We start from the raw sequence: 25,976 nt of genomic DNA on the forward strand, positions 1-25,976 counted from the left end.
ATCTCATGGCCAGGAGCAAGCAGGAGAAGTCTTTTCCATCTTCCCAAATATGGAGACTATTGGGGAGGGCTGCCAACCCTGGGTTAAGGAATTCCGGGAGAACTGGGGTGGAGCCTGGGAAGGACAGAATCTGAGAAGAGGAAGTAGCTCAGTTGGAATCTGATTCCATCCAGGCCACCTTCTGAAGCTGTCATTTTCTTCAGAAAGCCAAGCAGGATTGGTTCTGGTCAACACTGGGATGGGAGAGTCCAGGGTCCCTACTAGCCAGAGGCAGGCAATGGCACACTGCTGTGGAATGTAGCCAGCTTGGTGTAGTGGTTAGGAGTGCGGACTTCTAATCTGGTGATCTGGGTTTGAATCTGCGCTCCCACACATGCAGCCAGCTGGGTGACCTTGAGCTCAACACAGCACTGAGAAAACTGCTCTGACTGAGCAGGAATATCAGGGCTCTCTCAGCCTCACCCACCTTACAGGGTGTCTGTTTCGGGGAGAGGAAAGGGAAGGCGACTGTAAGCTGCTGTGAGACTCCTGCAGGCAGAGAAAACTTCTTGTTCAGTGTTACTTGCTAGTAAAACACAGTTGCAGAAGGAAGATTCAAACTGCTGTCCCCCCTTCTGCTCCAAAATTCCTCATTGCCCCCCTGGATCCTTCCACCATCCCCAGTGGGGATATACTGCCCACTTTGGGAACCTCTAGGATTTTGGTAAGACATAGTGACTAAACTCTTGTCTTTTTGGAAGAAAATGCAATCTTCTTCTTTTGGTTGAGTGAATGTGTACCTCCAAGACCAGGCTGCAATCTACAGTTTACTTCCACAGATGATCCAGCTGCAGCCCTGAGAGGGCAGTGGTGGAAACAGTAGTGGCTAAACCACATGTGTAGGGCTGCCATGTGGAAAGAGGCCTCTGCAATGCACATACCTAATTTCCCAGAGGCCAGCTATCTAAATTTGCTTCTTGTGCCAACAACTAAAGAGTGGTACAGCCCAAGGCAGTATTGATGCAATTTCCTTCCATTTGCAATGTCTAAATGAAGACGTTTTGTGGACCAAATCTGCTGAGCAAAAGTTATGCAATATATTCTCCATTGTGGGGGAAGCAGAACTGGCCGCAAAGGCCTTTGGAAAAAGCCATCAGGCACCTTTATTGACTTCTGGCACGTCCTTCTACCGGGAATATTGTGGATCTTGCTAATGTAGAGGCAGCACTGCCTTTTGAAAGGTGCAATCAAGTTGGAGGCTTTCTATGCAAGGAAAGGTACTTCATCCAGGGTACTTGTAAACCTTCTTAGTTGGAACTGCCCATCCATCCCTGACTAATGTGAGGAGAAAGCTATGCTTCAGGATCTAAGTGTTTTAGGATTCACTTACTTTAAAATCATCATTCTTGAACCTTTGTTTCTAACACCTGCATTTGTGAGTACCCATTACTGTATTCTGTATTTTATCGAATGGCTCAAGGGAAATGTTATTTTCTCCTCCTGACTTCTCCTGTTCTTAGGAGTTTCCCTTTCTCCTGAGACAGGGATTCTTATATGGAGATTAGCTTCCCAAAAAAGATACATGTGCTTTATTCAGCCTAACCAAAGGGCCTTAATTGTTGGACTAACTGTTGAACCTAACTGGTGGAGACTGATAAAGAACTGGCCATTTGTTTTTATTCTCTATCACCTATCATTGAACTAGGGTTTTTTTTTAATTCATTGTCTCAGCCTGTGGTTACTCAGCTTTGGTTGGGAATCCTGTCAAGAAAGCCTTTTGGATGTCCAGGTACGTCCTCTGGGATCAGCCCATCCACATGCTTTTTAACTTGCTCAAAAGGTCATTAACGCAAGATGCCCCGTACACTCGGCAGGCTTTGCTCTTGGATATATTGGATTTTTCAGTTTTTAGCAACAGTTTCTGCTCAGGTGACTCCTTTTTTCAATGAAAGCAGGATCTCAGTTTCCCACCAGTCCATTTTTTTAAGTGGGGATAATTTAGATTTCCATTGCTTAGAATAGACTTTTGACAGAGGCTCCCCAAAGTGCATCCAGCAAAGAGGGTGCATGGCAGCAAAGAGGGTGTAATGAATGTGGATACTCAGCCAAGGCACCCAGTAGACACAACAAGACAAGTACAGAGCACACCCACACACAGGGGTATTTTATTCAACTCTACACCTGGGTTCAGAGCATACCCATCTCCTCATACATCCCCCCCCCTTTGGCTGAAACATGCAGCCAGTATCTGGAAGTCAGAGAGAAAGATGAATACCCCCATACTTTCAAGGGGGGGGGGCTTCCTAAAATACTCTCTCTGCACCTGAGTCCAGTGCATCTATCCATCACAGCAAATACTTCTACTGCTCAGATAAATGGGAAGACATGTGAAGCTGCCAGGGCTACCCCTCAAGTCTAAAAAGTTACAAGGGACAGGAAGTCAGACCAAGCTTCCCCAGAGTTTCAATGGGGGCTCTCCTAATGACACCACAGCAGCTTGACAGGCACTCATGAGAAAAGAAACATGCCTAAAATGTTCCCAGGCCCCTCAAGTCCCAAACACAAAGATTTCCTGCTGACAGACCACCTAGGTGAAATTTCTAGGAGAATCTTCTACCATGGTATGCCTGGCCTCCCTGCCACTCCTGCTGATCACTAACAGGGGAGTGGGGTGAGGAATAGAAAGGCACCCAATAACTAAGTCCACTGCACATCTATTTCCTGCTCCAACAAGATCCTTTGAGATGAAATCTGAAATGGCCCTAGGAAGACTTACATGTCCTGATAAGCTCTGACACGTAAGTTTCTTTAGTGGGACAAGCAGCAGCTTCTTGGTGCAGTTTCAAGTCAGTTAAACAGCACAAGGGACAGACCCGTAAAATATGTACTTATGTATTGTAGAGAGTGAACTATGTAGAACTTGTAGTCATATGATTGTGTATAATTCTCCTTTCTACTTCCTATAAGTTGCTTCAGTTTAATATAACTTGGTGTAGTGCCTAGGAGTGCGGACTGCTAATCTGCCATGCCGGGTTTGATTTTGCCCTCCCTCACATGCAACCAGCTGGGTGACCTTGGGTTCGCCACAGCACTGATAAAGCTGGTCTGACTGAGCAGTAATATCAGGGCTCTCTCAGCCTCACATATCTCACAGGGTGTCTGTTGTGGGGAGAGGAAAGAGAAGGCGACTGTAAGCCTCTTCGAGACTCATTCGGGTAGAGAAAAGCAGCATATAAGAACCAACTCTTCTTTTTTCAGCAAGTGGTACAATATATTTTCATGCTGTATTAAAAAGAATCCTCAATGCTATACCAGTACAGTATACTAAGTACAGTTTCAAAAATTTAGTACCATTAAATATTTTATCATCCAGGGCTGGGCTGCAGCAGGAGTATAGCATGTACTTTCAGAGTGGTAATTCAGGACAAAATAGGGTCTGTCAAAAATGACGGTCCTCTGGGGTTGTTCCACAGATTGCCAACCAAAAATAAAAAATCTAGTGGGAAGACCAAAGATATATAAGCAAAGGATTACATAACATTGCTTTTGAAATGCTATTTTAAAGGCATACAGCTGTGGAATTTAATTAGATCAAGCTTTATAGTACAGTTTAATATGTATGTGATTCATAACATTAAACAAGTCCTTCTACAATCCTGTTTTGTGCAGTTTGTGTTGCTTTTTAAACCTATCCATGCTTTTCACAGCATCACATGTTCACATCATTTACCACTTCCTCAGAACATCCAGAATATATTGATCTAGGTCATGTATTGAACTGAGCATCCACTAATTGCACTCCCTATTATTTTACTCCATAGTCCCTTGCCTCACAGTATCCCTGTGCCAACAGGGTAATGAACCGTGAACAGTTCCATAGTCAGGATGGAATTTCTAGAGCCGAGATGCCTCTGCTGTATTATGAATTTTGAATGTCTCAAATGAGTGTGCTTTGCATGTATCTGAACAGTTCCATGTGTGGGAAGGAAGGTGAAAAGAGTCACAGCTGCTGATGAAGAAACAGTCAAAGATAGCTTTATCAGGAAGATTAGGTATTAAAAAGCTTATGTTTTAGATTTTTTAATTTATATGCCACTCTTTCCTGAAGGTTCAAGGTAACTTACGCAAGTAAAAAATACAATGCAGTACAAAGTTTAAAATTTAAAAATCCATTCAGTTTTAAATACAATTTATCCTTATTTAAAACAATAAATAATATCAGGCTGTTTGATCCATCTCCAGTTCCAGGAAATGGAGAAAGGAGCTCCTAAGTTTGGTCTTCAATGCAATTTACCAGGGAGGGGGAGAGAGGCCAGGAGTATTTTGACGTTATTTTGACAGGATATTTTCATGTAAACAGTGCATACGGACATTGCAACTGCATGTGATGTTAATTATTCCATCAGCTGTGTTGGATTTTTTAATCTTTACTTTTAGGAAGCTTTACATTTTAAAATTTAAATTAAGAACCATTCATTTAAAAGTTTCAAGTACAAAATGGCAGCATTGAATTGTGATTCCCCCCACCCCAACTTCTGTTATTTCATAAGGAATACTGTATATGCACTCCCCACTTCCCAGGAGACAGGACTTACAAAAGTCTATGATGTTTGATTTGTGTATTATGGTCACTGGACTGGAACTGAATGAATTGAACTACAGATTGAAACTGGAACACCACAAGATTGCGATGGTCCTGTCTGCCACTGTCAGACTTACAAATACCCAAAGTTTGTTACTTAATTGACAAATACATAAGCAGATCCTAAGCAGGAACTGGGCAACTAAGGTAGTGAAGTTAACTACCTTGCCACATGGCAAAGTGATTGGTGACAGCCTAGCCAAGCCCTTTCTGAGACCTCCTGGAACTTCCCGGGAAAGGAAGGGAAGCGTGCCAGGATGGGGGAGGGCAGTGCAGACTCAAAGGTGACCCAGGGTATACAACAAGGCATCAAACTCATCTTTAAACGTCCTGTGGCTCCCCACTGGCGGCTTGGCCCGGCCTCGCCAGGCTGGCCGCAGACTCACCTCGCAGATTGGCCTCACAGCCCGCGGGGTAAGTCCTCCGGCCCTGCCACTCCCGGCTTCTGCCGGCCCCGGCCGCTCCTTCGCAGCAGCGAAGGAGCGCCCGGCCCTGCCAGAAGCCACCCCTCCCAGCCCCAACGTTCTCCGGGCTTCTGCCGGGGCCGGGCGCTCCTTCGCCCCACCAGAAGCCGCCCCGCCCAGCCCCATTGTGCATGTATGAATGCACAATGGTGCCTAGTTCTTTATCCAACCTTAAGTGAAGATATCTGAGGTCCTGTATTTAAGTCTCAGCTAAGCATAGTGAATTTATTTCTAAACATGTTTGCATGGGACTAGGCTGTCAGGGATGCAAACCTCTCTTTACAGAGATTTATACAACTTTCAAACTTATGTAACTTCTGGTAGCCAGAAACAATATATTTTTGCAATGCTGCACATACTAACTGTCCTAAATTTCCAACAATGCTGGTCAAGACATGCAGGTAATGACTGCTAAAAAAAACAGACCCCAAACTCCTTTGCAAGCATAAAACTCGGTTGAATGGATAATTTATCTTTGGCATAAATCTTGAAATAGTTCAAATGTACCAAATAACAAAAAGGGAAATCTATAATGTCAGTATATTTTTATGTCTTCCCCTAAACTACAGAGAGTAGAGTTACAATAAAAAAGAATTATGATAAACCACTGAGAACAAAGGAAAAGGAAATATGTAGTAGTCGCAAGTTACTTACCGAGGTTGTCTTTCTTAGGAACCTACCACTTAAGATACAGTGCCTCAACTCTCAAGTGAAACAGAACCTACCTATTGTACAGCCTGATTATATCAATGTGAGTGTATTATTCATTGGGTGTGCCAATACTGATGGGTGAGACTAACTTTAATAATGAACTCCAAGAACAATACAGAAAGGGGTCTTCTAGTACTGCATCACAAGATGCAAATGACACTAATTGAAATAGTGTGTAAGCTGCAGCTAGCTATAATAGTCACACTCGTATATAGAAGAAAAAGGTTTCTCAATATCATTTGCTGCAAGAACTCAGTCAAGCCACCCTGAGTGGGCTATAAATGCATCAAATAAAATAAGAAAAAACAGGGGTGGACTTCCATCTTTTTACTTTGCTTGTGGACTTCCTGGAAGCATCTAGCTGGCCACAGATGGAAACTGGATATTGCCCCAGAGATAGCCTCTTGGTCTACTGAAGCAGGGCTATTCTTATGTTACATTTTACAAATAAGATGGAGACATAGTATCTGTGACTTTAAATAGTAAGCATATTTAAAATATTCCTTAGGTTCTCAACCCTAATCCCCGTTCTTGCACACCTCTCAGCCCATATTAAGATAATTCAGTTCACTCTCTACAATAACTTTCACTTTTGACTTTCTTGTCTCACATTTACAGCTGCACTTCTAATTCCAGTCCTGTGCATTAATTCCCCTGCCCACTTGCATTTCTGACGATGATGAATGTACACTCCCTAATCCTTACCCCTACAACAGAGCTGACTAATGACAGCAACTGAGGATAAGGCTGCCAGACCTGAAGCTTTAAAAAGTAAATTGTGGCTTCCGTAAAACTCAACACATATCCAAATCTTAAACCATACAAAAACACATTAGAAGATTTTAACATATCAAGCAAACTTAGGGTCTTGCGTAGAATTTATTAAAAATATAGCAGCATCACTATGAAAACTTACTTTAAAGCTAAATCATAGCTGCCAAAGCAGCATCTTTTCTATGATATATTTATTGCAGTTATTTAAGAGCTTCAATGCTTTCCAGTGGATGTGACTGAGCAGTACTGTTCAAAACAGAAGGAAGGCGTTCTGGGGAAAATCACATTCCATATTACTTTCAGATCTGATTTCCTGCAGACTACAAGTGGGTGATCAGCAAAAGATAAAGTGCCTGTATTCCATCTAGGTAAACACATCAAAGTGTTATGGCCTTAACATATACAGTAGTTGAGCAAAACACCATTCTGATTTTAGTGCACTGCATTTAAATAGTTTTCATTTTACTTTTTCATTTACTTTTGTAGAAGTCATTCTGGCTGTTCATTCCAAAAAATGCTTAACATTAAATATTAATATTAAACGTTAAGTATTTTAAACAAGAAAAACACACACACACAAAACAGAGATGGGAGCAGATTTCCTTGCAGTACAGTATATTGTTTTAATGGTAGCAGTTATTCATCCTTTGGATCCAGGCTTCAGACTTGCAAAAGCTTTAGAGTTTTTAAGGGAATGTGAAATTTCATTGAGGAAAGAAGTGAAGTGAGAATCTCTCTCTGACTTCTTGGATTCAAAAATAACGACAATGGTGAAATGAGGCTCAGGACGGGTCAGAAAGTATGTGCTTTGAACTTTGTCATCATAGAAATGGACCACCTTTTCCAAACTGTTGAGGTCAGAGCCTCTGTCAGTCATAATCATAATGACATTGGGCCAATGCATCACAGGCCTGTCACTGGGCAGTGAGACAACTGCTGGATACTGATCTACACCCTTTGGGGCTTCCCGATAGGAATGGGGATGATGATAACCATGTCCCTGAAAACTCTCTGACCCACGGTTGTCAAAGATTAAAGAAATATTAACAGCGTCATATTTCCTGATGAAGCTAGATATTTTCCCAAAATAGTCAGGATTGGCTTTTGCTGTCAGCGTTTTCATTTCAGATGGAGTTGTTTGCCGACTAAGTGCTTCATGGAAGTAAAAACTAAATTTTGCGAGAAGACTATTTTTGAGTTTCATTAGCCAAAGGAAAAGATGTGGGGGCTGCACAGCCTTCTGAGATTGGCCACCAAACAAATGTTTCCTGGTTTCTCGCTGTTTCTCAAAGATCTGTCCCCATGTTTGAAGCTTGGTGTGAGCATTATGTAAGTTGACCAAGGAGGGGAGGAATTTCCATTCTGAGATCTGCGCCTGAGCCTTCAAAAGATGGGTAAGCACATCTGCTTCTAGCTGGAAATTGCTTTCAAGAGGACTAAGTATTGGATGATGAAACCTAGAAAAGCAAAACTCATTTCAATACATGTGAGAGATGTTGCATAAGTATACAATAGTAAATGTATAAAAAATTCTGCAATTTCTAAAATCATTACTTTGAGTATAATTTGTTACCTAGCCAAAACAAGCAGAAAATTATGAAATTCACATAATGTCCCCATGTCACAGAAATCCTAAATGTTTCACAAAGCAGAGCTACAAAACTTCATGTAACACAGTATAAGCTTTGATTACTATGGATTGATTAAAAAGTAATGTTGAAGTAATTAATATAGTTACTTTTTGTAACTAACAAAACAATCTCAAAAACATGAAACAACCAGGGTTTAGTAATTTTACACAAGAACTACAGGACTAGCACAGTTTTGCAAATACCTAATAAACTACTATATACTACAGCCTGAAAAAATCAGTCACAGTCAACCATCATGTCAACAAAAACACAGTTGGGACAACAAATCCTACTGGATCTCACCTTATGGATAAATGTGTAGCCTTTATACAACTCTACAATAATCACAGTCAGCTCAACTATCAGGATCAGGCTATTTCAGTAAGAGATGTCACTGTGCACTAGTCAGGCGACCCAAAACATTGGATTCATGTAAGATATTAGCAAGACAAAAAGCAAAACAAACAATCCTGCCCCCTCCGAAACTCATGTTTGCTGCAGTTTTCTACTTTTTCAGCTTTTATTCACCAAATGAAATAATATTCATCATGAAAAAAGAGAATCAATAGCTACAAGAGAATTCTGGTTTTAGCAATGTTGATGTTTAGATATTTCCAATTTTTTAAGCCAGATATCTCTAATAATCTTCAAGTATTTGAATCACTTAAATGTGATGTTTCTGATTAGAAGATGGGGGGGGAATTGCTAATCCTATTAACACATTCCTAAGCACAGAATCAGCATTACAATCATATGCCAATGAAGTTGAAATAGCAACTAATTCTTACCCTTCCACCCACTCACCATGTGTACCCCATCCAAATACTAGATATACCTGCCTCTAGGGATATGTCGTGTAACAGAAGAGAACTGATTTATTCTAAAATTTGCATATTTCACTGGATCTGAAATACTTAAGCCACATGGGATAGAATGTTTCTATATCTGTACAAAGATCATTATAAAAGCTATATATTTTAGATCAGTGGTCCCCAACCTTTTTATCACCGGGGACCACTCAACGCCTTTTACTGAGGCCCGGTGGGGGGGGTAGTTTACTCCTCTACTCTCAACCACTGCCCTAACGCTCTCTGATCGCTATGGTAATGTTTAAACATCCCTTCAAAATAAGATACAGACATGCCACAACAATGAATATAAGGAACATTTTATTTTCATGGAAATTTTAACTCATGACAATGACAAATCAATGGGAACCCTGAGCTTGTTTCTCTGCAACGAGATAGTCCCATCTGGGAGTGATGGGAGACAATGACACCCAAAGTGTGTTGTAAAGGGCCGGGGGGGATGAAGTAAAGGGCCGGGGGGGGGGGAGAAGGCGTCCTTCGGGGCCCACCTCCAATTAGTCGAAGGACCACATGTGGTCCGCCGCCCACAGGTTGGGGATCGCTATTTTAGATGTAATGAAGTTAGAAGTACAAATTGCCTGTGTTACAAAAGTTTAAATCTGGAATTCTATCATTCTCATTTTCAAAAACAAGCTTCGTGTCCTCATAGCTAAGTTAAACATAAATATGATTGCTCTGCCTGCTTATCAAGGGCTAAGAAATCAGAAGACTTCCCAGTTTTGATAGGTTTGATCTTATATGCCTTACATAATACCCCCCCCCCAAAAATCAGACATTACAGGCTTTTGGGGCCAGTCTGACTAGCCCTTCAATAATCCAAAGCGCACACAAAATGTTCACACTCCTAAAAAGAAACACCTATGTTATGCAACACATCTACAACATGGCTCACTCTTAGGGCTTGGAATGTACTGATACACCAACTTTATTCCAACCAACATTTTATTTATTTATTTATTTATTTATTTAGATTTATATACCACCCTCCCCGAAGGCTCAGGGCGGTTTACATTAAAACTAATCAACGATACATGAAACAGTCTTCGTTAAAACATACAGTAAATAATAACAGTGGTTGTAACCATATAACAGAATAATGTAACAGTATAACAGTATAATAAAATAATATAACGATGGAACGGTGCAATACCACAACAGGTCCAGAGCGCTCTGGTGGAGTTCTGGGAGGAAGGGGGGAGATGGGGGGAGGGGGGGAGCGGGGGCCCTTCATTCGCTGTTGGTTGTGCCTGGTCTCAACCAAATGCCTGGCGGAGGAGCTCCTTTTTGCAGGCCCTGCGGAACTGTTTAAGCTCCGTCAGGGCCCTGATCTCCTCCGGGAGCTCATTCCACCAGGTGGGGGCCAGTACAGAGAATGCTCTGGCCCTGGTCGAGACCAGGCGGACTTCTTTAGGGCCAGGGACCATTAGCCGGTTGGTGGCGGTGGAGCGCAGAGCTCTTTTAGGGGCATAGGCAGGGAGGCGGTCCCTCAGGTACACTGGGCCCTGTCCGTGAATGGCCTTGAAGGTAATTACCAGAACCTTTAGTCTGATCCGGAATTCAACTGGCAACCACTGCAGTTGGTGGAGAATGGGCCGGATGTGGGACCTCCACGGTGTTGCTGTGAGGATCCTGGCCGCTGCGTTTTGGACCAGCTGTAGTTTCCGGGTCAAGGCTAAGGGCAGGCCTGCGTAGAGCGAGTTACAGAAGTCCAGTCTAGAGGTGACCGTCGCATGGATCACTGTGGCTAGGTGTTCCGGGGCCAGGTAGGGCGCTAGTAGTTTGGCTTGGCGGAGATGGTAAAATGCCAGCCGCGCTACCTTTGTGATCTGGGCTTCCATTGTAAGGGAAGTATCCAGAATCACGCCTAGGTTCCTGGCGGAGTGAGCCGTAGAGAGCTGTACTCCATCCAGGGCAGGCAGGCACGCTTCCTCGCATGGGCCCTTCCTACCCAGCCACAGGACCTCCGTCTTTGAAGGATTGAGCTTCAGACGACTCTGCTTCAGCCATCTCGTCACTGCTTATAAACTGAAATTCTCTAGTGAGATCACTCCCACTACAGTGCCTGAAATAACATAAAATGTGCCTTGAGCTCCCCATGACCAATTATGCATGGGGCTAGAAATCCAGGATAGCGGCAGCAGGGCAGCCCCAATTATGCACCTTGCTGCCGCCATTCCAGCCCTGGTGCTTCACAAATCCACTTAATGAACTGCCAAGGGAGCAAGCTCCTCCCCGTTATGAATTGCAGAGAACTTGGACAAGACTCTCCCTTTCAGCTGGTTTTACAGAAGGCAGAACATCTGCAAGGAAATTTTACGTTTTTTCCACCTTCTTGAAAAGCCTGGAGTGAAACAACTCACAGTTCCTTCCTCAGGAAATCCTAATGGGGTATTGCTTTGAGTTCCAGCCATACCACAGTGGACCAGTGAGAAGCAATATAGCAACCACTGGAACAACACAACTCTGGGATTCACTTTCCTATGTTCTGCCTCATTCTGGGCAGGAACGAGGAGCAAAGACACAGGAGTGCCCAGCTTTGCCCTCTGATAGTGTGGTATAGCTGCTGAGGAGCAACATGGACACAGCAGCATTCAACTTTCCCCAGCAAGAAAAGATGTTGTGTGGCCAGTAAGGAGTAGTATGGCAATACTTGGGCTCTTCTTCGCTGATCCCAGCAGGCTGGCAAGGAGGAACATAAGGGTATAGCAGCATCTGGCTAAGTGTGTTAGGAGATGAGAAGCATGGCAGTTCCAGCCTTTGCCTTGAAGACTCATGTAAGGTGCAGCTAATAAAATTACAGTTTTACCCAAATATTTAACGGGATTGGCAACTACTGTACACTCTGTACTCTTTATAATATCTTTTTGTGTTAAAAATTTCATCATCATTTTTGTCTTCTGTTGATTTTGTAACCTGATACAAATTCTTCAGTGTGTTACATGATGTACTATAATGATTTTTGAGGATTCGAGACCATCAGAATCATATCATCTGCATAGCTTTCCATTTTAAACTCTAATTCATCCACTTTTATTCCTTAATCCTGGCAACTTGTCTGACCTTTGTGGCTAGAATCTCCATCACTTGGATAAATAGAAGAGGTATCATACAAGAGTATAAGAAGGACGGTCTAATAATTAAAGCAAACAGAGAGAAACAGACCTATCCACTGGCAATATGATAAAGAAAAATGTCCTATTTTTGTGGTTTTCCTTGTTTCTTTATTCTTTAGGATTTCTGTCAAAACGGAATCCAGGTAATCTCTGTTTTCAGTTCTTTCATCAGTGACAAGTCCTTATATACATTAACAGTATAATACTGGTCACAGGCTCACATAGGTATGGGGATACCAGTTTGTATTGAAGAGGTGACAAAAGGACATCCTTAACATGTGTCTTTTTTGACTGAAACTGCTTGTTAGTTTCCCCTTTATTAAAGTATTTGCTTGTTGATTCATATATATGCTGTACATCCAGTTCCACAATTCAGGGCCACAACCCATATTCTGAAGTACGTTCAGTAAGAAAAGCCATATTAAAGTGTTGAAATTAAAACGCTGCTTTCTTTCTCTTGTTCACAAATTCAATTGCATCTATCATGATGTCAGCAGGAAAAAAATCAGTCTTCCTAGTCATAGGAAACAGTGCCCCATCCCCTGATTGCAGAAGCTTTAACATCAAAGCTATTTTCTTTTAAGTCTCTTGACTTATGAAATGTTCTTATTTATTTGATTCATATATACCTCACTTTTCTCCCCAATGGGGAACCAAGTAACTCCATTTTCTCCTCGCAACAAACCTGTGAGGTAGATTAGTACAAGAGTGTGTTACTGGCCCAAGATTACCCAGCAAGCTTCCACAGCAAGGAAGGGGGGATTTGACCCTGGATTTCTCAGATCCTATTTCAACATTTTACCACTACACCACATCGGCTTTTAATAGAGAGCCAATTTGGTATAGTGGTTAGGAGTGCGGACTTCTAATCTGGCGAGCCAAGTTTGAATCTGCACTCCCCCAAAAGCAACCAGCTGGGTGACCTTGGGCTTGCCACAGCACTGAGAAAACTGCTCTGACTGAGCAGGAATATCAGGGCTCTCTAAGCCTCAACTGCCTCACAGGGTGTCTGTTGTGGGGAGAGGAATGGGAAGGTGAATGTAAGCTGCTTTGAGACTCCTTCAGGTAGAGAAAGAGCGGCATAGAAGAACCAACTCTTCTTCTTCTAATATACATACACTGTGAATTCTGATATAAGCACTGCTCTGAAAGTATCCTATCTATTTCAGTGTTCAGTTCTCCTGCCTTAATAGAATTGCTAGCCTTCAGGTGGTGGATAGAGATCTCCTGAGATTACAACTGATCTCCAGGTGGCACAGGTAATTTTACCTGGAGAAAATGGCCTTTTGGAAGGTGAACTCTATGGCATCATCTTCATCATTCGATTTATTTCCCACCACTTCTGAAGCCGGCTCATGGCGGGTTACAATGTCCAATAAAAACCCATTAAAACCCCCGTTAAAAGACATAAAAATCATGAACATGACGGAAACCCATCCCCACTACTGGAGGGGCGAGGAAAGAGGTTAAAAATGTCAATCTACTCATACGGGGGGGGGGGGGGGCGTCAATCTTCCTCGCCTACCCCAGCCTCAACCACAAACCTGGCAGGAAAGCTCCGTTTTACAGGCCCTGAGGAACACATTATATCCCATTGAAGCTCCTCCCTAAACCCTGTCCTCTTCAGGCTCCATCCCTCAAATATCCAGATATTTCTCAACCTGGAGCTGGTAACCACATTTCTAGAGCAAGAAGAACCATGATACATGCAGCGGAGAGACTAACCTTGAGCTGTATTTCTTTAATATGGTTTCCAAGATGTTTACCAGTTCCTCGGTGTTGATAAATTTCTGAGTGCTAAGGCTATACATTTTTTCATAGAAGTCAGCAATTTCCATCCGAGCCTGAACGAAAAAACAGAGCTGCTCAGAGAGATGAGAGAGCAGTTCTTCCAGGTGAGGGGCTGTTCCTCCCAATGCATTCCGGCCTGTTGCTACCACCTTCTTCAGTTCATTATGCAGAGAAGTGTAGATGGTGCGTATAGAATCCTTTCGGCTGAAGAATGACTGCCCACCTATTCAAAAAAAAAAAGTACTCACTACTCAAGCTCATAGGAGGAAATATTGATAGCGACATAGCAGATACACTATGGTTGATTTGGTTCCTCCCCTCCCCAATTTTTTTGTCAACTTTCTTGCCCTTCTCTTTCTTTCACAAAGGTCTCAGAGTTACTAATTTTCCTCTTATTTTTGCAAATAAAAACATCTAGCACCCAGAAGCAGTCTCTTCCCTGGAGAATTAAAACAACGCTAGAGGGAGTCACCCCAAGGGTCAGACATGACCCAGTGCTTGCACAGGTGATACCTTTACCTTTAGCATACTATGAAACATTAATTATCTCTGTTGATATTAATGACTCTAGATGTTACATTGTTTTTTAACAAAACACAGAAATGTGTACAGTCATACATATACTAAAGCTTCCCAGGTCCAACATGCGCTGGAATGCAAATCCAATGAGAATTGCCATCCATGCAAGTTTGAAGATCTGCTCATTTGTCCATTGAAGCATACAAGCAAGCATATTGTACATTATTTAACACTCAGGAAAGCACCGGCATGCATTTTCTCAACGGCCTCACCACGACTGGAGGGGCTGCCAAGAACTATTAAGAAAAGGCAACAGTTATTAGTTGCTTAGAACAGAAGGCATAGTTAGGTCAACCGTACAGTCAAGTCAAATACCAGCCAGCACAAAGTTTATGGCAATCACTACAGAAGGTACCTGTTTTTTTCAAACTACATGCCAATACCAAATCCCACTAAGATAACATCAATAGAAATATAATGCAAGCAGCTAAAAAAATTGCAGAAGTTAAGTGATATACAGCCTGAATGTCACAGTCTTACTGCAGACTTTGGATGTCTGCAAAGCATTTTAACTGTGGAAACACTCTACACTATGTATCATTCCTACATCCTCATTCATCAATGTTTGATTGGGATTCTTCTCTTCTGGAATTTTTTCTTGGACTATTTCCAGTTGGAAAGTTCTCATAAACTCATTCTATTTTCATGGGTGAATGCCTTCTTGTAGCTCTTACTACATTGGGCAAGATATATGAATGTTGTTCATGAACATCCACCTGAGCAAGGCAATTTGATTTCTCTGCAACATATATACCTGGCCAGTAAATGTAAACCCTGCGGTAAATTTCTGAGCAACTGAGGCTATATATCATTGCATGTCATGCTATAGCAATGTGGACCTTCCTATGTGGAAGGGAATAATTGCAAAAGCAACACATTATCTAACAGTGTGTGGATGCAGAGAAGAGGAGGAAAAATGGGCTGGATTTTAAGGCTGTACGAGCAACTACCACCTTCTAACACCCCCCCCCCACGTCCCTAAATCAGGCTTTCTGCACTTGCTTTAAGATGCTTCACTATGCAAAAAAAAGTGAGAGACAGAGAGAGATGAGTAGGTAATGGGACGGAGTCCCAGCTTCCATGCATGCCTGGCCATTCCTGGACTTAATACAAAGGATTGAGTGGAACGCTGGCTGTTGTGGGTTTTCCTGGGCATGTGGATGTGATCTGGTAATTTTAGTCCCTTATATTTCACCAGTAACTCTGGTTGGCATCTTCAGAGGTAGACATGGCAAGATGGGAAAGTCTCTGCGTCGAAGTGCTCAGTGCATGATTCCTGGGATATACACCAGGGACACGTGTGTTTAACATATCATATTCCCGTCTTATCTGAAAATCTCCCAGGGCCTGGACTGGAACCAAGAATCTCCTAGATAAGATGGGAATGTGATGCATAGGTAAATAAAATGGCCAGACACTGTCCACACAGTCCACACTTTGGCACCGAGAATTTCCCATCTTGCCATGTCCGACTGGTGAAGATGCCAGTCCCAGTTACTGGTGAAACGTCAGGGACTAAAACTATCAGGCCAGGCCACACAGCCCGGAGCTCCCACAACTGACAGTTGTTATCAGCACTGTCTGGGGGATGAAAACAAGTCGAGTCTCCTGGTGAAGAGGAGGGAGCCGTCTCTCTTTCCCCCTTGCCCTGCAGGGGAGGGCTGTAGAAGGCGGGCGGGGAGCTCCTTCCCACAGAGGAGAGGCAAACCCGAGCCAGCCAAAACAGCGAGCGAGCCGGAGGGGGTAGGGAGGGAGGGAGGGGGGAGAGTGGGGAAGGCTGGAAGCAGCCCGGTACCTAGTTTCTGGCCCAAGAAGGTCATGCTGTGATAGGCCTTCTCCGCCGCTGCCAGGTGGGCCAGGCCGGCCAGGAGGGACAGCCAGCTGGCCCCGGCGCTCTTGTTTGCTTCGCGCTCCTTCTCCACATTGTCCTTGGCCTTGTCGTAGGAAAAGATCCCCAGGTGGGAGAAGAAGGTCTCCAGCACCGCCTGCTCCACCGGCACGGGCGCCCCCAGCGGGATCGCCTCCCCCATCCGCCGCCCGCTGCTGCGACACAGGCAGCCTCACGCCCGCGCGCGCGCACCCCCCCCCCCCCACGGAAGGCTGCGCGGCCCCGCCCCTTCCCACGCAGCAACCAATCCCCGGAGCCAGAACCGGGATTCCCTCATGACCACGTGGCACGGAAAGGAAGAGAGAGCCCACGCCGGGCCGCGAAGTGGTCGCTTGTGGGCTTTAAAGAGGCGGCGTTCGGTAAAAAGCGGGAGCGGAATTATATCCATCTACTATGCGGTTATAGAAATGCAACAAGGATAAGAGGTTTCATAGCCACATAAGTTCTTACCTACTAACATTCCACACTGAAGGAATGGAACAAATTCTGCTGGGGATACATACTAAAATGAATAACGCCCAGACCTTAACTCGTTGCAACAGGGTCTACCGGCAGCGAGGCTAATGTTAGTTTGTTTTCCATTATTGCCACCTTTTTTATTGAAGGGTCTGGATGGAAACTTTGGGTTCGTTGATCCACAACGCACAAAATGGGCATGAGGTACTATTTGTTCCAAACTGCTAGATATTTATAAAACATGAAAAATAAATTAAGCAGGAAAAGGGAGAGTAGCAGTTTATTCGCAGACTGGTCCTCAAAACTACAGTATCGAGAATGTTGTATTGAGATGATAAACTTCTTCAGGATTCAGCTCCTTCAAAAGCACTTCTATTAAATGAACACTAACATTTCTTCACACTTCTTACTCTTCCAAGTGGTAAGAACTTCTTGGAGCTGCTCTAACTGGAATTTTTGGGCTCAAAAGAAAGCACCAGAGGTTTGGCCTGTTTTTGTAATATTTGTAGAACTAAGCATGTGTGAAAGCCAAGTGGATCCATTGCCTCAGGGATAGATTCTGTTGATGAAGGTACTAAACCAGCTCGTTTCCCAGAATTTAGCAGTGCCGTAGGGAAAACTTGAACACAATCTGGCGACCTTTTTGTAACCATTGCTCTCCTTTTGCTTTAGCCTGGGGCTCCAATAGTCTTACGCCAACCCCCTTAACCTTAATTAGACATGAAACCCACAGCAAAATCTCATCTCATGTACCTTTATATACCTGAGCCATATGGGAGGGCGGCATAAAAATCCAATAAATAATAAAAGGCATAGATGTGTGGGAAGTTACCCATAATTGCTGCACTGTTGCTGCATTGTACTCATCCTGTATTCACTAATATTTGTCTCTAGTCTCATGTCTATAAGTTTTGGCAGGAATGGAGAAAGCAATACCAAAACCTTTCAGGTTCCTAACCTTTCTAAAGCAGTACACTAATATTAACGCCTGCAACCTTAGTAGTTCTATCCCTGATGACTGGAAGGGCAGAAGAGATGCAAGCCTAGGTTTACACTCTAAAAGGACAACAAAACAATCAAATGTTCAAAAAGAACTTTATTGAGATTCAGAGCGCATGAATTAAGCCTGCATTTAGAAGAATGTGTTTGGTCTCTTTGTGGTGAAACGCGGCTTATGCTGACGACGCAGGACTCTGTGTGGCAGAGGGAACTTAATTTTGGAATCCTGTAGATAGAACAACAAAGATGCATGAAATATTTATCTGCTAATTGAATAAATTAAGTTTTCAACAATTATGCAATTAAAAAAAACTGTAACATTAATTGAATATCACCAGAACAACAGAAATTTATCCTTGTATTTTATACATAGAGAGTCCAGTAGCACTTTAAAGATGAACAAAATTTGTGCCAGGATGAGGCTTTTGTGAATCAATGCTCACTTCTTATGATAGGGTATCTGATAGTCTTTAAGTTGCTACCGGACCCCTGCTACTGCAAAAAAAAAAAAAAATTCTTCTAATATTATTTTGGGTTTATAGGATATTTTTACATTCAAGTTACTATCTAATTGTTGTTGTTGTTGTTATGTGCGAAGTCGTGTCCGACCCATCGCGACCCCATGGACAATGATCCTCCAGGCCTTCCTGTCCTCTACCATTCCCCGGAGTCCATTTAAGTTTGCACCTACTGCTTCAGTGACTCCTATCTAATACCTTGGAACAATTCCAGCTTGATATGCAGTTCCTGATTTATGGAAACTATTTACAGACATCACAGGAATTAATATATTCCATCTGCAATTTTGTACATTGTCAAAAACATGTATTTAACTTTGTTCTACATACATGGAATTGCTTGACAGCTGGTCTGCGACATTTGCTAGCAGCAATCTCTTCAACCTTCATAATCTGAATTGAATGAGCACGGGCCCTATGACGGGCACCCATATCGCGATCTGCAATATACCAATCAATTCCATACTATTTGAGCAAAAGAGACCAGAAAGAGATCCCTGGCTTAGTGCCAGGACATACATAAATGCACAAACCATTGCTGCTTGTCTGTAGCACCTTCAATTTCACTTTCAAAGACACATCAGTTCTTGAAAGGCGACAAGGTACATTTTATATTTGCACACATGACAAGAACATTTTACTTAAAACAATGCTCTTTGGGTTTGTATGCAGCTTCATATTTAAGATTCAAACAATTTTACGGTTTACATTATGTTTAAAAATATTTCATTCTGTAAAACTGTACATTTCTAAGAACAAAAAAACAGCTTATGAAAAAGAATAAGAAGTCAATTTCAGGCAAACCACAGATGATCATTTTCTCTATCACACTAATTCAGTGTCAAGCACTGTGGTGGCATGATAATACAACCATGGCTGAGTTCAGCCTTAGGACTCAGTTGCAACTATAAAAGCACATTCATCAGCCATGTCTTTTATTAAGAGCAGGAAAGGCTAGGAAAGAGCTGCAATTGTTTGTGCTTAAGTTTTCTTATGTAGCCTCTTAAATCTTCTAATTCAAGTGACAAATTATAACAGTTAAAACCAGGCTTTCATTTATTCTACAAATATTGAAATTGATTGTTGCTGCTTCCAGAAATCTTTAAAACGGAACCAAAATGATCAAATGACCAGAAAACTGGAAAGAAAGATTGCAATGGAACTTTATAAAGTTAAGCAAAAAATGGAAAAAGTGGAATGATGTTTTCTTCTTTTCCTAAAACATTAGAAATCAGTGGCATTCAATGACATTCACAGGCAACAGATTCAAGACAAAGTATTTTTCCAAACAATGTGCAGTTAATTTGCACACCACACTACCATGGATCAGAAAAAATATATCCATAATGGTGAAAAAGATTCTCTATGGTCCGAGGCAGCATATCCATGAACATGGCTGCAGGGAGAGCTGCTTTGGCTTAAATACTTGTGGTGGGCCTTCCAGGGCATCAGGCTGACTACCTTGGCAAAGAGAACACTGAACTAGGGACTACTGGTTTGATTAAGTAAGTTTTTAATTACTCCTAAACTACACTACGGGATAATGAGTGCAGATTCCTGCTGCATTTGTCTTCCTTCCAATGAATGCTTTTGACCCCTACAAACTTAATTCCTTCTCATTTCAGCCTCCCATTTCACATGTGTAATTTTTGCTCACATGTCCCAGGTGGGTCCATGCAGAAATTAACATTTAATATAAAGCAGGAAAGTGTGCATACATGCTGTGGAATCTGTGTTTTACAATATCAATAGGAATGCCAAATGCTCTTTACTTACAGCACTGTGTAACTGCTCCAGCAGTTGTCAGATCCCTGTATTCCCTATACATGTTGTGAGTTCCACTACGAGAATCATACCGCAGCCAAATGCCAAAGTTTTTCACTTTCAGGGGAGACTTCTCATAAACCTATGGTTGATCAACATCAAAACAATGCAAGGTTAGAATGCATTAGAGTTTCATGTAAAACTAGCAACAAATGAACCATAATTAATAAGATTAATAACTGTATGCTGTTATACAAAAGAAAAATTTTTCTGTTACTGCTAGTTGTGAAGCCTCATTGTTAAGTATAAATTGTATATTAGTCTCCTACTTCTCTCCACCCTCACCTCTGTTTCATGATACACCCTCTCGAATATTTCTTACTACTTTAAAATCACAGCATTAATTATCTTTTTGTTTTACAAAGTGTGTATATTCTAACTATGGGAAATTTCCATGTAACAATCGCAGCTCATTGTACAATCTATTTTCCACAAATGTGTCTCATTGTTTGCACTAACATCTACACTATGGTCAGATCTTGAAGTAGTGAGGTTGGTTAAATATAGAGTGTATTAACTTTATTGGGAAATTATTAACATTTGGAGGGGGGAATCTCTCTTTTGTTTAGAGTCAGAATTAAAGTGTTTTTCTCTACTTCCTCTTCCCTGAAAAAGCCATGTGAAATTGTAAAAAAAAAAAAAAAAAAGGCTGTCCAATTCAGCTATAGCCTTGCAATAGCAAAGCTGGTGAAACAAATGGGGGAAATTTCACTCAGAAAACCATCTCAAGTGAACTAACATTTTGGGAACTAGTTAACAGTTTGCCTGATTCCAACTATGCATGCATGGAGCAATGATTTATCAGCATTGCTTGACACAATTCTAAAGGGACTGCAGGAATGGCAAGTACTGGTCATGTAGATCTGAAATGAAGATAAGGAAATAGATGGAATAACTCCTTCTGCTTCTCCTGCAAGTACAGCTCCCTTGATAGGGGATAAAAAGAGCAATTTCAATGCTTACCCCACCATACAGTTATTCCTCCACATAGGGCTGTCTGCTCCAAGCTGGGAAATACTTGGAGATTTGGGGAGTGGAGCTGAAGGTGGGTGGGATTTGGGGAGGGAGGTCTGGAGTCCACCTTCCAAAGCAGCAATTTTCTTCAGGTGAATTGATCTCAGTCAACTGGAGATCAGATGTAATGGTGGGAAATCTCCAGCCACTACCTGGAATTTGGCAACCCTAGTTTTACACTATCTTTCCAGAGGTCAGAAGGGGCTGCATGAACTGAGGAAAGCAGGAAAACATGAACAAATGTCCATGCAACCATGGCTGGCTGATATCCTTCATTTTGTCCAAGTAACAGAAAATATAGTCATGTCTACATAATCATCTGTTTCAAATGAAATGAAACAATTTTCAATTTTTATAAGTATTCATACCTGTCCACAGTACACAATTTCCCCAGAAGATTTCTTTATTTTCTTCAACTGAGAAACAAAGTACCAGAAACGGGACTTTGCAACAACATGATTAGGAGCAAAGATTCGCATACGATAAAGGGGTGGTGTTGGACACTTTGGAGTGGGAAGGCACCTGCCAACAACTTTGTATTCCCTAAGCTTTAAACAAAAAAAAGGGGGGGAGACAAAGTATGAAAATCCATTCAATATATTGTTACAGTACTACAAAATTGGAAGAGCACAACTGAATCAAAGAAATGCACTTAGGTAACTATGCTGCCATGCAACCTAAACTTAAGTGTGCAGCAACAGTTATCACTATTTTCATAAAGAATGTTAAAAATGCTTCTGACGTTTCACCCCTTCAATACTAAAAAGTTGTACTGTAAGAAAATAAACTGTGTGTCAATATTAAAAATAGGCATGCACAGAGATTCCAGACTGGTTTAATGGAATGTACTGATCTGAGATCAGAAAAACCTGGATTTGAACCCAACATGCCACAAAACTTGCAAAATAAACTTGAGCTTGACACTTTTGATCCTATCTTACAGGTTGTGAAAATACAATGGAGAAAAGGAGAAAGCAATACATCATTCTGATCAATTTGGACAAAGGGTGGGCTTTAAAATGTATTCACAGAACACCTAAGATCTTTAAAAAAATACAGTACGCAGACACAAAATCTAATTCTTTAAAATACATCTGTTGAAACGGAAACCCATCGCTTCTATGTAGTCCTGAAGCGGAGTCTATGAAATCAAGTCTGAGCCTTTAGTTAGCCTGCCGTTAGTTACGAAGCTTCCAATGAAAAAGAAACGAGACCCGCAGACCCACCCCAAAAGAAACAACTTTTTAATTCAACTTAAAAGTCGGGAAAGAAGTACAACCGGGGGATGAAACCAGGCGACTGGGCCAAGGCCTACCTCTGCAAGGCTCCCCGCTCTAAACCAGCAAGCGCTGCGGCCGCCATGTTGGGCGCTCGCTCGTGGCAAGAAGAGCGAAGAATAGTGCCGCTGCCCGGCCGCCCGCGGCCCCCTCCCTTGCCCTCAGGACACCCCCCACGCCCGCTCCCCTCCAGCTCACGGGCACCCCGCCGCGCAAGCCTCCCGCCTCCCGTCCCGTCCCGTCCGCCGGCCCTTACGGTGCCCGACGCCTTCATGGTGCTGCCTCTCTCGCGGCCACCTAGAAAAGGAAGGGCCGCATGCGCGACACCCGGGCGCCGACCACGCCGACGGTGAGGCACCGCCCATCCCGGGAGCGGCCCTCGTCCATTGGTCTCTTAAAGAAGCAATCTTACTGGGTACAAATCTATCTATCTTTGGTAGCCACCTTTCTATTCGTTCTCTCGTCCGAGCGCCGGAAAATGACTAACACGGCCGGCAAAAGAGGCCCCGGTCTGTGATTTGGTGAGACTGTACAATAAAATTTGAGTCCATCAACAAGGTTTCATTCAAGGCAGATTCAGGTGGGTAGCCGTGCTGGTCGGAAGCGGCAGAACAAATGTCCAGAGGCAACAAAGATCTGTTCAAGGCCTGAGCTTCCATGTGCATGCACACCTCCCCCGACAATGGAACAAGAATCAGAAAAGAACCGATATAAGGAGAGTAAATCACTAAACAGCGTCACGGGGACATTCAGAAATATTCAGCACGGTAATGAAGATCGGATAATTCCTTGCTAGAATAACAAAATCAGTCCTTTGGATTCAACTGTCGTTCAGGAAAACAGGAGGAATAAAAATGTTAAGGTTAGTAACCTGAGCCCCCAGGGAGGGCGGTATATAAATATAATAAATAAATAATTAATGGCAGATGCTTTCCCAGTTATTATTGTTGTTATTGTCAGGTGCGAAGTCGTGTCCGACCCATCACAACCCCATGGACAATGATCCTCCAGGCCTTCCTGTCCTCTACCATTCCTCGAAGTCCATTTAAGTTTGCACCAACTGCTTCAGTGACTCCATCCAACCACCTCATTCTCTGTCGTCCCCTTCTTCTTTTGCCCTCAATCGCTCCCAACGTTAGGCTCTTCTCCAGGGAGTCCTTCCTTCTCATGAGGTGGCCAAAGTATTTGAGTTTCATCTTCAGGATCTGGCCTTCTAAAGAGCAGTCAGGGCTGATCTCCTCTAGAACTGACCGGTTTGTTCGCCTTGCAGTCCAAGGGACTCACAAGAGTCTTCTCCAGCACCAGAGTTCAAAAGCCTCAATTCTTTGACGCTCAGCCTTCCTTATAGTCCAAGTTTCACAGCCATACATTGCAACTGGGAAGACCATAGCCTTGACTAGACGCACTTTCATTGGCAGGGTGATGTCTCTGCTTTTTAGGATGCTGTCTAGATTTGCCATAGCTTTCCTCCCCAGGAGCAAGCGTATTTTAATTTCTTTGCTGCAGTCCCCATCTGCAGTGATCTTGGAGCACAGGAAAATCTGTCACTACTTCCATTTCTTCCTAGATATGGAAAGAAGCGATTAAAAGCGACCTGTTGCAAGCCCCACCCATCTCCATCCAAGCACGGAGGCCTTCCCACAAATGACAAGCTCCCTATGTGTTTGTTCTCCTGTCTGAAGACCAGAGAGTTAGAGTGAGATTGTACCAGAGTGTGTCAATAAGAGTGGGAGGATCGCAGCCTGACTCTTCCTGCCGTGGCTGCGCTCTAACCGTTTATGCACTGGGAACTTCACTGCCCCAGCTCTCATGCAGGAGCACAAATCGGGGATGGATGAGGTGCACTAGGCCAAATGTTCCCCAGTGTGGGTGCAGGAAAAGGTGAGGCAACCTGCCATGACTAAAACTCCAGCCTGCAGAAGGGCATGAAACCTCCAGTGCATAAATGGTCTCAGTGAAGAGGAAAGGGCCCTGCTGTGCCTGCGTGTCTGGGGCTCGCCTACTGCCCATTTCGGTTCCAGAGAAGAGCTTGTGGCCTTCGCCCTCCCTCCTGCAGCCTGCTGAGCTGCTAGTTTTCTCCTGCGTTGCCAGGCCAGCTGCTGAGCACCCGCTGCCTGCCTGCCTGCCTGCTCCCGATTGGCAACTGGCCTCCCTTGTGGCTTGATGGTCTTCTCCGTCCTCAGGGTGATGGGATCTCTATAACTGTAGAGTCCCCCTTCCCATGCGGTATGGCCAGGCAGGAAGGCAGGACTCCAGCTAGCCTCCTGCAGCTACACCGCCTGCAGAGGAGAGAGTCCAGGCGGATCTGTTTAGAATAAGGTGACCAGATTTTAACATTGGTAAAGCAAGACACCATTGGCCAGGGGTGAGGGGGTTCTTGATTAAAAATTTGGTCTACATGGAGCAACAAAAAGTTGCATAGAACGCAAAAATAGTATTGTAATATTTTTTTTTATTTCAACATAAGTACAATTTGCCAGGTACACTCAGATGTCCCTCAAAAAGTGGGACAATCTGGTCACCTTAGTTTAAAGGGCCAAACTCTGGTTGCAACCCCCCCCCCCGAAACTACCCCAGAAAAGGAAGTCGAGGTGGGGTGGGAAGGGCTTCATCAGCAATGGGCATTATAAGCAAAGCCTTTTTTTCTTCCCTAGATGGAAAACTCTGAGAAACCTGTCTATTACAATGTTTGTTTTTATTCATCCTCCAAGGTGTGTGGCGCACACAGTTTCCCCTCTCAGTTTTAACATTACAACAAACCTAAAGTAGCTTAGAGAGAGACAGGTTAGGCTAGCTCATGATCCTCCAGTGAAAACGGCTGAATGGAGAATTAATTCCCCCCCCCCCAACATAGAATGCCTGCTTCCTAAATGGGATCTGCTTTATATAGTTTATTGAAGGTAGCCTAGGTAATGATTTCAAAGGGCCTCTGTCTGGGATAATGTTATACAACTACTAACACATGCAAGTTTTTTAGTAAATTACAGAGGAAGAGCCAGTATGTAACAGCATGCTGGGTTATGTACAACATATAATTTTTCACCATACTCTAGCTGTAATAAAACTTTTAATATTGTGTGTCTTCTGATTGAATATATATCCAATTTCTCAGTTATCTCTGGAATTCTTTGCTTAAGCCACAAGTTTGTAGGTGCATATTATGAGCAAAATAGCTGTGACTACTGTTTGCAAGATTTTTGACATCCTACACTCAGACAACTTGATTCCCAACAAAATGTGTAATAACTGCATAAGAAAAGTACTATCTGTGATTCTAGGCGAACTCCCAACTCTTGCATTATTGCTAGTAGCAATTACTATAATACACATAACAAGGACCAACACCACATGTGCAGTAATGCCACTAAGATTCAAGTGGGTAGTCATGTTGGTTTGAAGCAGCAGAACAAATTTAGAGCCCAGTGGCACCTTTAAAACCAATGCATT

At 43.0% G+C, this 25,976-nt stretch overlaps 2 protein-coding genes and 1 non-coding gene across 3 annotated transcripts; all 3 read right to left on the bottom strand.

The window, feature by feature from the left end:
- Positions 1-3,560: 3,560 nt before the first annotated feature.
- KICS2 (KICSTOR subunit 2) lies at positions 3,561-16,624 on the bottom strand. Its single transcript, XM_077338689.1, has 3 exons — positions 16,349-16,624; positions 13,909-14,197; positions 3,561-8,027 (listed from the first exon to the last, which is right to left on the bottom strand). Exons 1-3 carry the CDS (start codon positions 16,581-16,583, stop codon positions 7,211-7,213), a joined length of 1,341 nt encoding a protein of 446 aa, XP_077194804.1. The 5' UTR covers positions 16,584-16,624; the 3' UTR covers positions 3,561-7,210.
- Positions 16,625-17,975: 1,351 nt separating this feature from the next.
- Positions 17,976-22,926, bottom strand: RPL18A (ribosomal protein L18a). Its single transcript, XM_077338690.1, has 5 exons — positions 22,786-22,926; positions 21,621-21,800; positions 20,191-20,320; positions 18,745-18,854; positions 17,976-18,122 (listed from the first exon to the last, which is right to left on the bottom strand). Exons 1-5 carry the CDS (start codon positions 22,801-22,803, stop codon positions 18,030-18,032), a joined length of 531 nt encoding a protein of 176 aa, XP_077194805.1. The 5' UTR covers positions 22,804-22,926; the 3' UTR covers positions 17,976-18,029.
- On the bottom strand, positions 18,959-19,087 carry LOC143839209 (small nucleolar RNA SNORA68). Its single transcript, XR_013231664.1, has one exon. It is a non-coding gene; the product is annotated as a small nucleolar RNA SNORA68 (small nucleolar RNA).
- Positions 22,927-25,976: the final 3,050 nt, after the last annotated feature.

The sequence above is a fragment of the Paroedura picta genome, chromosome 5 (genome assembly GCF_049243985.1).
Source record: "Paroedura picta isolate Pp20150507F chromosome 5, Ppicta_v3.0, whole genome shotgun sequence".
In the NCBI taxonomy this organism is placed as follows: Eukaryota; Metazoa; Chordata; class Lepidosauria; order Squamata; family Gekkonidae; genus Paroedura; species Paroedura picta.

What these genes read in the sequence shown, in the direction of transcription:
- KICS2 (XM_077338689.1), bottom strand. Translation starts at nt 16,583, where the DNA reads ATGGGGGAGGCGATCCCGCTGGGGGCGCCCGTGCCGGTGGAGCAGGCG. An exon ending in CTTCTTGGGCCAGAAACTAG is followed by an intron (nt 14,198 to 16,348) that starts GTACCGGGCTGC and finishes TTTTTTGAATAG; the next exon opens with GTGGGCAGTCATTCTTCAGC. An exon ending in TTAAAGAAATACAGCTCAAG is followed by an intron (nt 8,028 to 13,908) that starts GTTAGTCTCTCC and finishes TTGCTTTTCTAG; the next exon opens with GTTTCATCATCCAATACTTA.
- RPL18A (XM_077338690.1), bottom strand. An exon ending in AAATTGTGTACTGTGGACAG is followed by an intron (nt 20,321 to 21,620) that starts GTATGAATACTT and finishes GATCAACCATAG; the next exon opens with GTTTATGAGAAGTCTCCCCT. An exon ending in CAGCTGTCAAGCAATTCCAT is followed by an intron (nt 18,123 to 18,744) that starts GTATGTAGAACA and finishes TTCTATCTACAG; the next exon opens with GATTCCAAAATTAAGTTCCC.